Raw genomic sequence first — 20238 nt, forward strand, 5'->3', positions numbered from 1 at the left:
AAGAATTTCAACAGAATACACACACACCAGTCCACAAAAGAATGTTGTGGTATATACACAAGTTTGTTGAAGTGTATATGTTTCACAAAACAGAAATACATGTACGATTATATAGTTTTCAATATTTCAATATTCAACATAATTTTGGACGATTTCTTTTTAAGCTGCCATTCATTTAGTGAGGCCCCACTCTCTTTGCCCAAATAGTGTTTTGCCAAATACATATTCCTTGATTACCTTTTATTTCAATTTAAATAATTTTGTCTCATCTATATTTTCAATTCAGTCCTTATATAATGCAGGCTGTTGAAGGGATGTTAATTAAACTCAGCATTTTAATGTAAACAATTTGAAATTTTGAATAACATCCTCAGCACCAAGCATATAAAATTGATATTATAACAATTATGTTTGTATACCTTTGATAAATAATAACCAGAAAATAAATATCAATCAATGGATCAAAAGAGGTGGACTTAAGCATGCTGTACTTCCGTATGTATGGCGAGAGGTCGATTAGAGCATTTATAATATCAATAATACAGATGATTAGATCTGCCTATCAGCAACATAGGGAATAAGGATTCTGCTGACATGGGATTTGTGCCCATAAGGAATGTTTACAAGCATCTGTATGACACAGACACAGGATATATATATAGAAGTTTAAGGATGAACGATTGGAGTTTGATTGATTATAACCTCAAGGACATGGTTTTGTATGTTTTGGGTTTTCTGAAAGAAAATTAACCTTTTTTCATGAATCAACACATATAAGTGAATGAGTAATTTATCTAATCATTTGTCTTTATCAACTACATCCTTGATACAGTTTGTCATTTGAGGACGCCAGAGTTAACAGTAACAAGTGGAGTAGATGGGTCAAACATTTCAGAAGAGTTGAGGTATATTACAGTGACATTCCGAGACTTCTCAGAAATGCTGACGACAGAATGTACTTGATAACAAATCATAAAGGGTTTTTATTGATATCGACGACAGTGAAACCTTACCATATATTTGTATAATCTGACAAAGCACAAATACCTACCTCTATAAACTGAGCAGTCACTTTGAAGTCAGGTTGGGGTTCATTGCGCTCTTTGGCTTTTTGTTGACGTTCCTGTATTCCTCGAAAAAGATGACTGACAGCCCGGGGTACGATTCCCTCCTCCTCCTCACTCTGATCAACATCAAAACCTGTACCCATGGTGTATGTCTTCCCCGATCCTGTCTGTAAGTGAGCAAATAGATACAACATGATTCCTTACAATTATTTCTTACATTTTTACTTCAATTTTCTTAAATCTTTTTATTCAAATGACATTTTATTGGTAAAATAAGGTTACATTTTTGCCTTTTGTACCAAAATCATTTGTTGATGGGCATGCTACCGGGCTAAACTGACATATACACAGTCATGCTGACAACAGCTACCAACCTTCATAGAGATATGTGTGTTCAGTTGCTGTCATTCATCACTGGCAACTTATCATGAAAGATTTACAAAAACTGACAGGTATTAGTCTAAAGAATTGATCTCCTACAACCCATCACACAGATACTATTCACAACTATCCATACTACTATATACAATGCCAAGTCCCATCAGCCAAAATATCCTTATTATGACAGGCCTCACATGTATACAGCCAACAACCTATGTCAGGCCACACATCAAATAACCTATGTCAGGCCTCACACATCCAACAACCTATGTCAGGCCTCACACAGCCTATAACCTATATCAGGCCTCACACATCCAATAACCTATGTCAGGCCACACACAGCAGCCTACATATGTCAGGCCTCATACAGCCAACAACCTATGTCAGGCCACACACAGCCTACAACCTATGTCAGACCTCACACAGCCAACAACCTATGTCAGGCCTCACACAGCCTACAACCTATGTCAGGTCTCACACAGCCTATAACCTATGCCAGGTCTCACACAGCCTATAACCTATGTCAGACCTCACACAGCCAACAACCTATGTCAGGCCTCACACAGCCTATAACCTATGTCAGGCCTCACACATCCAATAACCTATGTCAGGCCACACACAGCAGCCTACATATGTCAGGCCTCATACAGCCAACAACCTATGTCAGGCCACACACAGCCTACAACCTATGTCAGGCCTCACACAGCCTACAACCTATGTCAGGTCTCACACAGCCTATAACCTATGTCAGACCTCACACAGCCTATAACCTATGTCAGGTCTCACACAGCCAACAACCTATGTCAGGCCACACACAGCAGCCTACATATGTCAGGCCTCATACAGCCAACAACCTATGTCAGGCCACACACAGCCTACAACCTATGTCAGACCTCACACAGCCAACAACCTATGTCAGGCCTCACACAGCCTACAACCTATGTCAGGTCTCACACAGCCTATAACCTATGCCAGGTCTCACACAGCCTATAACCTATGTCAGACCTCACACAGCCAACAACCTATGTCAGGCCTCACACAGCCTATAACCTATGTCAGGCCTCACACATCCAATAACCTATGTCAGGCCACACACAGCAGCCTACATATGTCAGGCCTCATACAGCCAACAACCTATGTCAGGCCACACACAGCCTACAACCTATGTCAGGCCTCACACAGCCTACAACCTATGTCAGGTCTCACACAGCCTATAACCTATGTCAGACCTCACACAGCCTATAACCTATGTCAGGTCTCACACAGCCAACAACCTATGTCAGACCTCACACAGCCAACAACCTATGTCAGGCCTCACACAGCCTACAACCTATGTCAGGTCTCACACAGCCTATAACCTATGTCAGACCTCACACAGCCTACAACCTATGTCAGACCTCACACAGCCTACAACCTATGTCAGACCTCACACAGCCTATAACCTATGTCAGGTCTCACACAGCCAACAACCTATGTCAGACCTCACACAGCCTACAACCTATGTCAGGCCTCACACAGCCTACAACCTATGTCAGGTCTCACACAGCCTATAACCTATGCCAGGTCTCACACAGCCTATAACCTATGTCAGACCTCACACAGCCAACAACCTATGTCAGGCCTCACACAGCCTATAACCTATGTCAGGCCTCACACATCCAATAACCTATGTCAGGCCCCACACAGCCAACAACCTATGTCAGGCCTCACACATCCAATAACCTATGACAGGCCTCACACAGCCAACAACCTATGTCAGGCCTCATACAGCCTATAACCTATGTCAGGCCACACACAGCCTATAACCTATGTCAGACCTCACACAGCCAATAACCTATGTCAGGCCTCACACATCCAATAACCTATGTCAGACCTCACACAGCCTACAACCTATGTCAGGCCTCACACATCCAACAACCTATGTCAGGCCTCACACAGCCTATAACCTATGTCAGACCTCACACAGCCTATAACCTATGTCAGGTCTCACACAGCCAACAACCTATGTCAGACCTCACACAGCCAACAACCTATGTCAGGCCTCACACAGCCTACAACCTATGTCAGGTCTCACACAGCCTATAACCTATGTCAGACCTCACACAGCCTACAACCTATGTCAGACCTCACACAGCCTACAACCTATGTCAGACCTCACACAGCCTATAACCTATGTCAGGTCTCACACAGCCAACAACCTATGTCAGACCTCACACAGCCTACAACCTATGTCAGGCCTCACACAGCCTACAACCTATGTCAGGTCTCACACAGCCTATTACCTATGCCAGGTCTCACACAGCCTATAACCTATGTCAGACCTCACACAGCCAACAACCTATGTCAGGCCTCACACAGCCTATAACCTATGTCAGGCCTCACACATCCAATAACCTATGTCAGGCCCCACACAGCCAACAACCTATGTCAGGCCTCACACATCCAATAACCTATGACAGGCCTCACACAGCCAACAACCTATGTCAGGCCTCATACAGCCTATAACCTATGTCAGGCCACACACAGCCTATAACCTATGTCAGACCTCACACAGCCAATAACCTATGTCAGGCCTCACACATCCAATAACCTATGTCAGACCTCACACAGCCTACAACCTATGTCAGGCCTCACACATCCAACAACCTATGTCAGGCCTCACACAGCCTATAACCTATGTCAGGCCTCACACAGCCTATAACCTATGTCAGGCCTCACACAGCCTATAACCTATGTCAGGCCACACACAACCAATAACCTATGTCAGGCCTCACACATCCAATAACCTATGTCAGGCCTCACACAGCCTATAACCTATGTCAGGCCATACACAGCCTATAACCTATGTCAGGCCTCACACAGCCTATAACCTATGTCAGGCCTCACACAGCCAACAACCTATGTCAGGCCTCACACAGCCAACAACCTATGTCAGGCCTCACACAGCCAACAACCTATGTCAGGCCACACATCAAATAACCTATGTCAGGCCTCACACAGCCTACAACCTATGTCAGACCTATAATTCAAGCCTCACACTATCCATAGCCTATATCAGGCCTTCATTGTGCTAAGCTATATATATAATATATATATATATATCAGTGCATTCCACTTAATCGGGTAACGCTTAATCGGGTATTTCGTTTAATTGGGTAAAATTTCAAAAACCAAAACCATTTTCTCTTAAATCATGTTAAAAAAATTTGTTTAATTGGGTTGGAAAAGTCGTATTTTTCGGTTATTCGAATAGAACAATCGGGACAAAAAATTGAAATGCTCCGATTTTCACGAAAGTCATCGCGTATTTCTTTAAGTTTTAGACTTTTATCAACAAATAGTGTAATTTTGATGGTTAAAATGTCAAAAAACGATTAAATATTACCTTAAACGGTAATGTTATGTCGGGGTTTTGTCATGTTCAGAACTGTGTTGTTGTTGATTCTGCCTCGTGTGGTTTTTCCCCAACAGGAAGTCGACTAAGAATTGTGGGTAAAATTAAATGTTATTTTTAGAGTCAGCAGCAGGCAAAACGTAATGGGGTTTTAAAAGCATAATTAAGCGACTAGACAATTAAACTTTTACGTCTGGGATGTAAAATCTTCGAAGCAGAAACCAAAACAATAGGTTTTGACCTGGGTCTGACATTGCTACAGATCGATTGATATCACCGCTAACTGTATGTGGCGAATCCAAAGTGAGGGGTTCGCCACGGGGAAATGTGACGACACCGGTACACAGGTGAGTTAAAAATCAGTAGCGAGCATAATTCCTATTCAGGTAAGGATTTGAACTGGTTAATAAAAAACATTACTTGGATTTCGTGTTATTTTATCAGTGACTGCCAGTGTCAAGTTCGTATAAATTTATACCACAGGAAACGACGTATAAACTCGGTTTCTCCGATCTCTGTGCTTTGGTAATTGGAAATAATATGGAATATTTTAAACTTCAAAGCGAACATAAGAATGTCTCTATGATAAACATAAATGATTTTAGCTGTAATTGTCGGCGAGTCCTTAGATCGTATGTCAAATTAGGAACACATGGATGAAATAGGGATGTATGACCCCCTGATTTGAGGTGCTACGATTGTACTGTGCCGCAAATAAGAAAATCATAAAAGTTTTGTTATTTTAATACACACATTTTTATACAATTAGTAATAGTAATCTGACAATTTGACATCAGTAAAAGCACAAACAAAAACACCGTTTATTAACAATAATAACGCAAATATTTTCATCCAAAATCGACCCAAGTCTGACAACCATTACGGACCAAATCCAAGATGGCGACGTGCATTTCGGCTTATCGGGTAAGTCGGTTAATCGGGTAAAAAGCCCCTGCAAATAGGCAACCCGATTAAGCGGAATGCACTGTATATGAAAGTTAAACCCAAATGACACTACTTTTATTGATTTTCTAGAACACAGCATGTTCAGAGTCTTCTCTGGTCTTCATTATTCATGTAATACAAATACTCAATGAGTCAAATAAGAGAATTACTTAAATTCAATGTGTTTCCTTATTTTTTTCAGATCATTTTCCTGATGCTATTTATTCGGTATAAGAGGAAGTAGTGTCCAGTATTCCAAATCATCAAGTTGGATGCATAAATAGGAAGTATATATGAAAGTAGTGTCTTTTTTCCCTTATTGTATTTTTTTCCCCATACTGATCATTTTTTTAAATCCAATCAACTACTAGATACTGGTTATTACAATTCTTCTTTTACTTTCACATGGTTATTACAAGGACTTATGGAAAACACAACAATAACTTGGATTAGTTTGCTTTGGTTTTATTTGTTTAACGTCCTATCAACAGCTAATTATATAAGGTCATTTAGGGATGGCCTCCCGTGTATGTGATATGCATGCGTGTGGTGAGTGCGAATGTGTGTTTTGGGAGGTTGCGGTATGTTCATGTTAAGTCTCCTTGTGATATCCAGAACTTTTGCCGATTTATAGTGCTACCTCATGATCACTGAAGCATACTGCCGAAGACACCCAGCAGCACTCCCACCCGGTCACATTATACTGACAACGGGCCAACCAGTCGTCCCACTCCTTATATGCTGAGTGCTAAGCAGGAGTAGCAACTACCACTTTTAAAGACTCTGGTATGTCTCGGCCATGGGACAGAACCCAATGCCTTTCTCAAAGGGGCGAACGCTTAACTAAAGGCCAAAAGTGAGGCATTGTCAAGGGATCAAGACATTAGGAAGAAAAAAGTTGTTAAGAAAGAAGAGAAAGATAAGATAAAATTTAGATGCCTCTTACGATCATGCAATGGGAGCAGCAGGTACAATTCTTACGCCCTACCTACAGGGCTGCAATAACTTGGAAGAAAACACAACAATAACTTGGAAGATAACACAACCATAAACCTGAGGATAACACTTCATTACGCTTTACTTGTTTTAACTCAATTAAGTGTATTCATGCAAGCAGTTTGTGCAATTAAGCAACCTAATAGGCCTAATTTCTATAGCCAGCATCAATCTTATGATTTGTTTTACAAAACGAGAGGCCTTTCCGGCAGGTGAGCTAAAAAAAAAAAATCATTCTCAGAAAGGTCAAAATCTTGATTTTCGGCCGAATACCTAAACATTTCCTGCTGATGAAAAGCAATCCTGTCTAATCCTGTCATTCTGTGACCATTAATTAGTATTAGAGATTTTAAATAATTCTAACACACCACAATAACTGTCCCTGATCATCAAATCTTTGTAATCTTCCATTTTTAATCAGTATGACAGGTCTAAAACACAGAAAGCAACTACAATGCTATAAAACAATGCCAGCAGGGTAAAAAAAGAAGATAATTATATTGAATCAATGACGGTGACTGACCTAATTTTCATTGCGATTCTATTGGAGTTCAATTAAACTCCCTGTCAGAATGGTGGCATGAAATCATCAGCATTATCATTTTTGACTCTTCATTGCATGATAACAGGACAAGTTACTTCATCAGTTTCTCCACTGGGCATTCTAAATGAGGTCCCACAATTAAAGGGTATTTCAGTGCAAGCATCATCCAATATATCCATTGAATTACAGAACAGAATCATCTAACATCTTCAGTTGTCTATTAGGACATCTGCAGATGATGCCACGATCATGACATTGCTCCTTCTATCCTGCACCTTGACTAACGAGCCATTTTGAAGTAATTTGTTTTCCCTGCGTGCCTCTGAAATGAGGCCACACATTGATGACTGTATTACTCCCTTCACCAACTGTATCAATCCTCATCCTTGTGTCAAGCCAAAAATCAATGAATAACATGAATACTCATAAACACTGAAAATTTGAATTCTTTTCTGCATAAGTACTGTTTCTCATGTATTTTCTATTATAATTCAGCTGTTAAAACATCACCCTATGTTCTCATTAGAGGGAAAGAAATTCACAAAATATTACATATGCCAATTTAAATAGGAACAAACTTGAAAGTGGTTGCACATATAACTGTGAACAGCTTGAATTTTTTCTGTATTTTAGTGTTATATTGCTTTCTGTGATATGTCAAAAGCTGCATGGCCCCAGCATCATCTATATACAGACATAATTAGATCACTAATTGAGCCTTGCCTTTATTCACTCAGCGAACAAAAAAAAAACCTATTTATGTTAAAACATCTTGATGCCCAAACTATTTAGTATATTGATTTTCTATTTCTATCAGATAAATCCTGGTTTGTAATGTAACATAAGAGGTTTCCTCTGGAGCATCCCCTTGTAAGGAATACAGTAAATCATATTCACATGGGTTATTAGTGAACCACAATAAACAAAATATGTTTATACTCTCAAAATGATGCAATAAACAAACTTTAAACATTAAGTACTACTGAGAACATGCAAGCTCCATATATTATCATACATAACACACTCACGTCAATCTAACTAGCCAGTATTGTGTACAGAATATTCTAATTAAGCTGACACAGCAGGACAGCTCCTACATCAAAACTGCTGATAATTCAATTCTGTATGGGCAAGGAGCAAAGAACCTGTTGTACCCTATATATAGCTATTCCAGCTTCTGGCTGCTACCATATTATACAGTGGTCAATAACATGGTTTTATGGGGCTAATATAACACAGAGAGCCATCTGCTTCATCAGCCAATTTCATGGTATTTCATCCCTCCAGATAATGACCTGTGGATTGACCACTTGTAGGGAGCAGGCTTATAATAGTTGAGCCAGGAATGAAGATAGAAGAATTTAGATGACCAGTTAAACGATGGCAGAATCTGCCTACAGGGTACCGGTGTAAACTGTTTACAAGCCTCCAAGTTTTTGGTGATAAACTCTCCAACTGAATAAAACTAACGTCTAAGACATGAAAATTAATAAGTCACCTTTTTGTTTGAGAATTTTAATATTTTGGAACCAGTCTAATGCATAACAAACATTTCATCAACAGCCAGTTTATAAGTTTTTAGAAATGTGCATTTTTCTTGATATATTTTTCAATTTAAAAAACTAAAAACCACACATTTGTTGCAGTAAAATATTTTATACTTTAAATTGCATTACTTTTTACCTAGAGATGAATTAAGGATTTGTGACATGGATGACTAATTTCTGAAATCACAAGTAATAGTGCCATATACATAAGATAAGTTTTTATTGTCAATTTAGAAATGATTTAATGTGTAAAATATTGGGTGTTACTTAAGGTATCTTGTGTATGAGAACTTTTTACACTGACCTACTAAGAGTCTGAACGAACTGGTGAGCAACTCCATATACTTGTACTTGTAAAACCTGTAGTATCAATATCATATATGAAATTCATTAAAGGAAACAACCCTGTGGGTTGATTATGTTACAATATTTAAATATTTCTATGATATTAACACAAATTTCTGTCAAGTTAAATTCACCAATTTTTCAACAATAAAGGGCAATGAGAAATCCCAATAGTGTTGTCCTTAGAATGATCTGTAAAGCCAACAGAAAAAGAAACTGGAATAGTAAAACAGAATTAGTCTTATCTCTATAAACAGGAGATGCTTGTACAGGGATTGTGTTTATCGTCTGGAATTGTTCATACAAAGAACCTGCTATCAGACAAGACCTATCACTGTACCACACAAACAACTTTTCATTTGATGTAGGCAGATATATATAATACATAACTAGTTCCTTCAAGGTCAGTTATCTTTCCTTGGCCATATCCTGTACATGTACAGCTGTCTAAACAGACACTGACGGTGAAATCACATTTCATTTAGAATTTTAACTTTTTTGCACAGGATCTCAAATCTAGATATATGTGTATGTACCATTAAAACAGATGAAAGGCAAAAGCAATCAGCATTCTCTAAGGACCCAACAAGGACAAGTTACCATACAAACAGCATCCCCATCCTTGAAGGAAAACAATGCCCTTTTTAAACCTGGGTAAGGATCAATGCAAAAATAACAAGATTTTTTTATTACAGAAACAAAGTTCAGTAGGTCACAACAGTCGAGTCAATGGAGATTCATTATCACTTCAAAGTTGTGTATAATGTAATAAAACGTTGTTCAATGCGGGGACCGAGAGAAGAAAAAATAGACCTAAACGGGTAAGACAATTTAATTATACACGAACACATACAAGGACATGCCATGTCATTCTAATTGCTATACATGGACACTGAGGCTAACAGTCAGATTTGTTTTATTTCACAGAGAATGTTCTTAGGTCTGCCCTACATATATATGTAATTATGGGAGAAAACGTTTAAATTCACTTCAATGATTTTCAATAACTTTTAATGCTCAATTTTTTAAAAACAAAATTACCTTACAATGCCAACCACTAATTTACATACACAGGTAAACATATACATGTCAATATATACAGCAGAAAGATCAAAGTAGATATCCAGGTCATATTCATCCACACATTAAGTCCATGTATTATACAATTGTTTATAGGCATGATCAACCTTAACCAATACATAACCTCACTACTTAGCCCAGGGATAAGGAATTAGCTCAGACAGCCCTGCCTACACCAACACAGGGAGGTATGATCTGGGCTGGATCACCTGCTTTATCTACAAAATCTTATGGATATATTATTATACCAGATTCCAAATCTAAGGTGGTCAGATGTAAATAAGCTATATGTAAGTGCTGAAAAGTCATTTCATGTCTTAGAGGCTTCTGTTACTTTGGTGTTAGAGAAGGTTGAGGAATTTCATCAAAGCATTCTGTTAAAACCAACCTGGCATGGGGGATGGACAGATACACTCTGACTAAATCTGAAGAGATCAAACAGGTTGGGGGATGGAATATATGGACAGAAACAGACTGGGGGATGGAATAAATGGACAGATACAGCTTGGGGGATGGATGAAATATGGACAGAAACAGACTGGGGGATGGACAGGTACAGATTTAGGATGGATGGAATATGGACAGATACAGACTGGGGGATGGACAGGTACAGATTGAGGATGGATGGAATATGGACAGACACAGACTGGGGGATGGACAGGCACAGATTGGGGATGGATGGAATATGGACAGACACAGACTGGGGGATGGACAGGTACAGATTGGGGATGGAATATATGAACAGATACAGCTTGGGGGATGGATGAAATATGGACAGAAACAGACTGGGGGATGGACAGGTACAGATTGAGGATGGATGGAATATGGATAGACACAGACTGGGGGATGGACAGGTACAGGCTGGGGATGGATGGACAGAAACAGACTGGGGGATGGACAGGTACAGATTGAGGATGGATGGAATATAGACAGACACAGACTGGGGGATGGACAGGTACAGGCTGGGAATGGATGGACAGAAACAGACTGGGGGATGGACAGGTACAGATTGAGGATGGATGGAATATGGACAGATACAGACTGGGGGATGGACAGGTACAGATTGGGGATGGATGGAATATGGACAGATACAGACTGGGGGATGGACAGGTACAGATTGGGGATGGATGGAATATGGACAGATACAGACTGGGGGATGGACAGGTACAGATTGGGGATGGATGGAATATGGACAGATACAGACTGGGGGATGGACAGGCACAGACTGGGGATGGATGGACAGATACAGATTGGGGATGGATGGAATATGGACAAATATGTACAGGCTGGGGGATGGCCCAGTGTAGGTTGAATCTGAGGAACTTATAATGAATCCTGATGAAGGTTCTACAAGTAGCTTGTAACTATGTAGACAAACTGGATTATCTGCAGGTGTAGTAGTTAATCTGTACTGCACTGACCCAAACAAACCTCATCAGTCATGATCTAGATCACAGCCTAATCACATAGTCAGAGTCAATCAGAACAGTCCACACAAACAGACCAGCATCCTCTAACAATCTCTAATCACAAAATGTGCATGTACCATGACAAGCTAATTATAACCAACTGCTGTTCACAGAAATCAGTCATCAGAACTTCTAGTATACAGGACAGTTGCCAATTTGGAATGCTTTTCTCTTTAGTGTGACAGTGGCTCAAGTTTTGAATTACGAACATGCATGTGATAGTTATTAAGAAATCCTATTGCATGCGACAATTGACCAAGTTATTACAAATTTGGAATTTGAATCTACAGCTCAGTTAATAACAATGGAATGTATTACCAGATATGTAGCAGAGACAATCTGTTTCTAAATCGTAAAAAACCCCACAAAACCTTAAACTTCTTGTCTGAAACCAAATGGGCTTTCACCATAAAGTAAGTTTGGTTCATAAGTCAATGCAAATTAGAATCAATATTTAGACGTTCCAATTTGTAACTGGCTTCTCTAACTGATCACATGTAGTCTGAAGATGAGGACGTAATTACAATCTGTCTATTTAACAACCACGAGACTGGTTATGCTGATGAATTCTAGAAAAAAGAAAAGAAGAAGAAAACGTGATTTCAATTAGAATTAAGTGATAAAGATGTCAATTTACCGACAAAACGCAGTGAAGTTCCATGGAGAAAATAAAGCCAGCATTTTACTTGGATGAAAAAAAAGAAACACTCATTCAATCAAGCTAAAGTGTATTTCTGTTGTGAAAAATTAAATTTGTAATTACTGATCAATAGAATCACTGACTGCAACATTACACAAACGGTTATATATATATATATATATTAACTATATATCCATCTCTTTAACCTTATACTGGGAGAATAGTAACCAGATTGACTTTTAAACCTTATACTGGGAGAATAGTAACCAGATTGACTCTTAAACCTTATACTGGGAGAATGGTAACCAGATTGACTCTTAAACCTTATACTGGGAGAATAGTAACCAGATTGACTCTTAAACCTTATACTTGGAGAATAGTAACCAGATTGACTCTTAAACCTTATACTGGGAGAATAGTAACCAGATTGACTTTTAAACCTTATACTGGGAGAATAGTAACCAGATTGACTCTTAAACCTTATACTGGGAGAATAGTAACCAGATTGACTCTTAAACCTAATACTGGGAGAATAGTAACCAGATTGACTCTTAAACCTTATACTGGGAGAATAGTAACCAGATTGACTCTTAAACCTTATACTGGGAGAATAGTAACCAGATTGACTTTTAAACCTTATACTGGGAGAATAGTAACCAGATTGACTCTTAAACCTTATACTGGGAGAATAGTAACCAGATTGACTCTTAAACCTTATACTGGGAGAATAGTAACCAGATTGACTTTTAAACCTTATACTGGGAGAATAGTAACCAGATTGACTTTTAAACCTTATACTGGGAGAATAGTAACCAGATTGACTCTTAAACCTTATACTGGGAGAATAGTAACCAGATTGACTCTTAAACCTTATACTGGGAGAATGGTAACCAGATTGACTCTTAAACCTTATACTGGGAGAATATATAGTAACCAGATTGACTCTTAAACCTAATACTGGGAGAATAGTAACCAGATTGACTCTTAAACCTTATACTGGGAGAATAGTAACCAGATTGACTCTTAAACCTTATACTGGGAGAATAGTAACCAGATTGACTCTTAAACCTTATACTGGGAGAATAGTAACCAGATTGACTCTTAAACCTAATATACTGGGAGAATAGTAACCAGATTGACTCTTAGACCTTATACTGGGAGAATAGTAACCAGATTGACTCTTAAACCTTATACTGGGAGAATAGTAACCAGATTGACTTTTAAACCTTATACTGGGAGAATAGTAACCAGATTGACTCTTTAACCTTATACTGGGAGAATAGTAACCAGATTGACTCTTAAACCTTATACTGGGAGAATAGTAACCAGATTGACTCTTTAACCTTATACTGGGAGAATAGTAACCAGATTGACTCTTAAACCTTATACTGGGAGAATAGTAACCAGATTGACTCTTAGACCTTATACTGGGAGAATATATAGTAACCAGATTGACTCTTAAACCTAATACTGGGAGAATAGTAACCAGATTGAGACAATGTCCCACTGACACTTGATGTGAGTATACCTACACTCAGATCCCTTAAATTCTATATCCATAGGTGCAACAAGTTTCCATCATTTTTTTTTTTACAATTCCATATTTACAGTATTTTCCCACTTAAAATTTGCTTGAGTACAATTGTATTATAAATTAAATGTACGAAAACATGTATCAACAGCAAAATTGAACTCCTTATATGAAATGTCACAAGTGATAGTTTTTCCATTAACTTTAAATTTTATCACACATATCTTGCAACACTAGAGAAATGCATTAGTATATAAGTGCTGTATTTTGTAACATAGAATTTGATTTCTGCTATTTATGTCTGTTTGAATCAATGCATACACTAATGTACTTATCTAAGTAATAATAAGTAATATATAAGAAATGTTGATTCAATGCTGATAAAAGAACACCAATACTAGACTCTAGAACATTTCAAAGCCCTGACAATTTTAATTTTTTTTTTTTCTCACAGCCTGATTATTTCAAAAACAAACTCATTCTTTAGACATCAGTATACTCTTTTCATACTTATGGAAGGAAAGGAAGAGATAAAACTATTGAGTACCATAATGTAATTGAACTGTATATTTGCTACAATTGAAAATTTGAAAATTGTCGACTGACAATTAAGGGGCTCGGGGAAGTAGGCTTGGTAATAACAAATGGGTATTGTGCCCTAAATATGACACCTGAATGTAAATCCACCCACAACATCAATAACGTGTACCTGTACAAGGTCACCACACCTGTAGTACCTATCCCTCGACCTACCTCACAGGTAACACCTCAATACACAGGTGACACCTCGGGTACACAAACAAGCACCACTGACCCAGAAACGATAGATATGTCACAGAATTAAAGGTTCCGGGAGATTTGTGGAAGTAAAATACTGTTAAATCTTGTCTTTCCATTGTGTTTAGTATTTATACAATGTATACATGATCGTCTGCCCTTGGTTCGGACAGGTAATATAGCTGTGACAATCACTGTCATCTTTGTACCCCCACACTACCCAGACAACTTATTGTCATCATTCTTATTGTATACTGGGAGCCGTGCAGTAAACCATGCAATATTATTGTACATGTTTACAAACACAAATTATCAAGATTTTTAATATATTTTGGTCATGAGTACTAGTTGACTTTTCAATTGTCATACAACATAGCACTTAAAAATCAATATTTAGATGAGCAAATTTTGTTTGTCTTACTTCAATTAAATTCAATAATTAAAGGTTATAAAAGGGTGAGAGGTTACATATGTTACTAGATTATGCTTGAAGGTAGAAGAGATAATATAACAAATCAAGGCAACAGAGTCAAACAAAGGGCTCTGAGGTACTGTTACTGCATATAAGAAAAATCCCTAGGATAAAGGGAGATAAAAGGTATAGAAGGGGAGATAACTTATTAGGAGACTAAATCTGGTTAATGGGGATAACCAACAAAAAAGGGGAAATAACCCACAAGAGAAAAACCTGGTATGTTATTCACCAGATATTACAATTCATTCAAGACGAAATATTTAAAATTAGAATTCATTCAAGAGAGAATATTTCATTCAAGAGAGAATATTTCAAACAAGAAAACAAAAATAAGGACCCATAATCCAATCCTCAGGTGGATATACAAAAGTGTGATAAGAACGTTCAGTCATTACTTAATTCTTTCATTGAAAAATATCTACCATACGTCAAGAATTTTAAGCCCAGTTGGAGAAGTTATTGGATGAATGGAGGCTTATAAATTCTGATCTACCTCTTTATAAACAGTCTCTTTGAAATCCAATACTAAACAGAAAATAAAGAAAATCAAATTGTAAACAGTAAGAGAATTTTATAATTCACAAAGGGTCAATGGCCACTGAGATATGGAAATATCCTTAGATATTAAAAACCTGAATACTCTTCCTGAACCTAGATATACCCTACTGTAGATCCGCTACACAGAAAGCCTGGAATGAGTGAGGTTTTTTAAGACTTTTTTTCCTGACAAAGCTTTCATTTTGCTGCTGGTATATGGGGTTTAAAATAGTGTATACAGTATAATACACTACAATAAAATTTCTTTTTTCTTCTTATGAACATTTTAATAATTGCCACAAGTTAACCAATAATATTACGACAATGTAATATACACTGCATGATGTAGGACTTCAAAACCTTTCATTCATTGTAGTCTATCCTGGAGACTGCTGTTTATCTACTGCTCAGATGTATTATATCTATAATAGATGACATTTACACTGTATATTTAATTATTATCGATATATGTTCAATTTGTGAGCCTGGGGCTGTCATGACAAACATAACAATAAATTGTGATAAGTTTGAATTCACAAAGACAGATTATTCATATATACATTATTATCATTTATGTATACATTTAATACCTTATATTTATATGTACAAAAAGTCCAGTCATCAATTCCTATACCAGTATTTCATTCCAAAAAAATCATAATTTGATCACTATTTTAAACCAGAAAATGTTTTCACAATGATTGAATAGTTTAACAAAAAAATATGTCTCAAATAATTTTAATGACCAATGATCAACATATAGAAATAAATTCATGAAAACACTCGCTACTTAACTAAATGGCTCAAAAACAATATTCAAATAATGTGAATTTAAAGACTGGAATTATTGAACATTGCTATTATCTCAGAAATAATGAGGTCTTGTAGTCTTATAATATATGTATATAACAGCAATATGATCATATCATTGAGTCAATTAAATTGCTCAGTATTCTGAGGGATCACTCAAACATTAATGGGCTTGAAGAGTATACAAACCGCTTGTTTTTCTAAAAAAAACAAAACAAGGAAATTAAACGTAACCAAATATGAAATTTGAATCCACATCAAATTCTTGGGGCTCTCATTCATCGTTGCTATACATACAGCACAATTCATTCGTCTGGCCATTAGAATTCCAGGGAATTCTTTTTCTCTATTCTAACTACCTTTACGGGTAATATCAAAATTAATTAATTTGATCATGTGTTTTTAATATGAAGTTATGGTTATATTTTAGTAAATGTATACAACATGGTGAGTAGCCCCCGAGAAGAGCCAAATTTAAGGTTGTAATTCATGTTGCTGAGGAATCTAAATTGATAAATCATATTTGACTTTTATCTATGTCTTTTCTTGTATGTTGTGTATAAAGAATGAATGAACACATAAGTGCCATGAATTACATGGAGGATGCAGCTTATAATGGTATATTTTTTCTCCTGTATAACATATACAGTTTTGCCTTTTAGAGAATCCAATCAGAAGTATAAATATCATATTTCCTTTCTTCAGGCTTTTGTCACCATCTTGATATGACAGGCTGACAGTATGCTATCATTATAGCAATGACACCGGTGAGATTTCAGACTATAGGTCTATTATTTTGTCAAAATGTCAAACATTTATCACTTCTGACAAAGTCGGTATCAGAACATCGGCCTAAACGAAGGAAGCCCAAGACATTCTCATTAGTTGCAGGAATAAAAACGCCATGGTTGTCAGACACAGATGCTGTGATTGAGAACTCTCTCAATGACCGAACCATGTCAGAATCACAATTCACAATCGATACCCTTTTTCTTTTAAAAGCATTTTTTGGAAGACTTTAATTGCATTTAGCAATTAGGAGCTGAACTGAATGAATTAAAATCAGGTTTCAAAAGATGACAACGTAAAGATTTCTTTAAAATAGAAGATATAGATTTTTGTCTTCTTTTTTTTTAATCTTTTGTGTGTGCTGCTTAATCATTACAATACATAATTCAGTAGCTTCAGAAGTAGCCTATCAGATTACACACAATATAGGTGTCAATTCGGAAACAGCTCTGATTTGTACAGATTTTCCCAGGTATGCGGTTTACATTATCTAAATCTCCTTGCACATCTAAACCTCATATAAATCTGGAATTACCTTTACATCAATCTAAATAAATGTATTTAGTCTGGAAAGGAAGACTGATATCTTAACTCTAAATATTAAGTTGATCTCTTCACAGAAACACTTTCCATATAAAGAGCTTGAAAATTTGTGCAGAAAGAAATACTTCTTAAATCAATAAGATTTAGAAACAACCTAATGTTACACATTACAAGACAATTTCTTCAAATGAAAACTAATCACATGCAGGGATAGTTTCAACAAAGGTTAAGATCTAACTGAAACAAGAAGTCCATTCTCACCATACCACACACATCAGGTATTCTCTCGACCTGACATCGTCCTACATATTATTAAGACCCATATCAAATATTGACCTGTCACCAAAGCCCTTAAAGACTATCAGAATCTCCTGGTAGGATCTCCAATCTCTCGAGTGACCGGTCTGGTCAACATTGTGGTATACAGTGGTAAATATTGTATATATTTGTGTATCCCCTACAAAGTTAGTATGGAATGATATTATAGTTATGGTTCTTCAGATTAGGTACGGATAGTCAACGAAACACCAAGTATAGCGGTGGTTAAGTCTGCTATTATGTGTGAAACTTGTTTATCGAGTTTTTCATTACAGTTTGAGTTTCAATTTTAAATTTTATGACTATTAATATTTTGCATCAATTTACTTTTTATGTGCATTATTAAATGCTTTTTTACATATATTACAGGTGGTCATATTAGATATCATATTACACTAGGAATCTAAACCTTTTATTTAAGGGTTAACTGTAATTTCTTTTTTTTACGTTATTGAGCAATAACACAAAAAACTTGGGTGTACTCTGAATAAACTGAGAAGCGGTTTATGAAAAGAGTACACCCCAGTTTTTTGTGTTATATATATTGCTCAATAACGTAAAAAAATATAACAGTTAACCCTTATAATTTAATTAACAACGATAAGAAACATTTTCATTAAGTTTAACATGTTTATTTTGCTCCAGATATTTAAAAACACATCGATAAATACAAAATCCTGTGAACAACATTACTCCGCTGACGTCACAGTCAACCAATTTTTATGTTATGAGATGATAACATAATTTTTTGAGCCAATGAAAATGCTTGTTACAAGCAAAATTAAATTATAGTAAATTATTATAGGTATCTAACATTTAAGGACATATCTTGATACATTTATGTATTGACTGTTTCCTTCCACTCTGGCCTTCCCAGCAGTTCTCTATATACACAGCATCAAAACTAATCACTTGATTGTTTTACTACAATAAACATAAATTTCGTATAAAATATTTACGAATTAATGGGTGTTATAACCATGTCATTAGTGGTGTATGTCCTGAGAGGCAGTATACGAGTACTATATAGCTACTCCAGTCTCACAGATCACTTGTGTATACTAATGTAATGTAACTGTCCTCCTGTGTTTGCTCTGGAGATTAAATTCAGTCATTTGTGCCAAACAATAAAAAAGAAACACAAGCAATAAGCATTTTGACATTTCCTAGATGCCCAGATTAACTCCGTAAAAAGATATAAGGACACCATACAGCCATAGAGAGTTTGATATTGTCGTAAAACAATTCACAATACTCCAGCTGTATATGTTTTCTCACCATGGTATTGTGTTCAAAGCAGATACATATTCAAGTTGAATTAAATTCAAAATCAGCATATTACTTCAGTAAATAAACCTCTTGATGCCTTTCTTTAAAAATTCCCAAGATATGAAACTCTTCTCAAACTTTTCTCTCTGTTTTAATTGCAGAATACAAATATAAAACATTTGGAAGACCAAAATGAAATATATATTTGATAATTAAAAGCTTAAGCAACATTCGGTTGGAATTTTGATGCCTGAAGAAATTTTGTGGAAATTACTCTTCCAAAACTAAAAGATATTTCATCTTTTGAAACTTTGGCTTTTAAATCACACATTCCTAATGCCTAGCAATATACACAAGCTGATTTGATTCTAGACACTGCAAAACAATATTTACATGTATATACAACATTATAAGATTACAAATACTTTAAATTCACTTTAGAACTCATCATATCCTCATATTACTAAAATCAATTTGTTCTGACAATATCAAAGGAGACAATATACAAACACAAGGAGACAGTCGTCTAGTGTATATCTCAACAGTGCAACCTGAGACTATCTTATTGAAAAAGCACAACAGTTCTTCAATATGAATACAACAGATTTTAAATGTCTGATGACAGTTAGCTTCAATAGTTGATAAATATGAAAGAAGAATGGACTCATTATTGTAAAGTGGGGTGTGTACTGTTATGACCACGGAAACTTGTGTGTGGCAGAAGTAAATATCTACACGTACTACAGAATACACTACTGCAATTATCTACCTGTCGTAGGTA

The 20238-nt window shown here is 36.5% G+C and overlaps 1 protein-coding gene across 6 annotated transcripts in view; it reads right to left on the reverse strand.

The window, feature by feature from the left end:
- LOC117336288 (kinesin-like protein KIF21A) overlaps positions 1-20238 on the reverse strand; it is a 133161-nt gene that overhangs the window by 78177 nt on the left and 34746 nt on the right. For all 6 annotated transcript variants that reach the window (XM_033896774.1, XM_033896773.1, XM_033896771.1 and 3 more), the window contains exon 4: positions 1052-1234. In XM_033896774.1, coding sequence (XP_033752665.1) covers positions 1052-1234 — 183 coding nt within the window. The remainder of the gene's footprint in view (positions 1-1051; positions 1235-20238) is intronic.

Source organism: Pecten maximus, chromosome 10 (assembly GCF_902652985.1).
Source record: "Pecten maximus chromosome 10, xPecMax1.1, whole genome shotgun sequence".
Taxonomy (NCBI): Eukaryota; Metazoa; Mollusca; class Bivalvia; order Pectinida; family Pectinidae; genus Pecten; species Pecten maximus.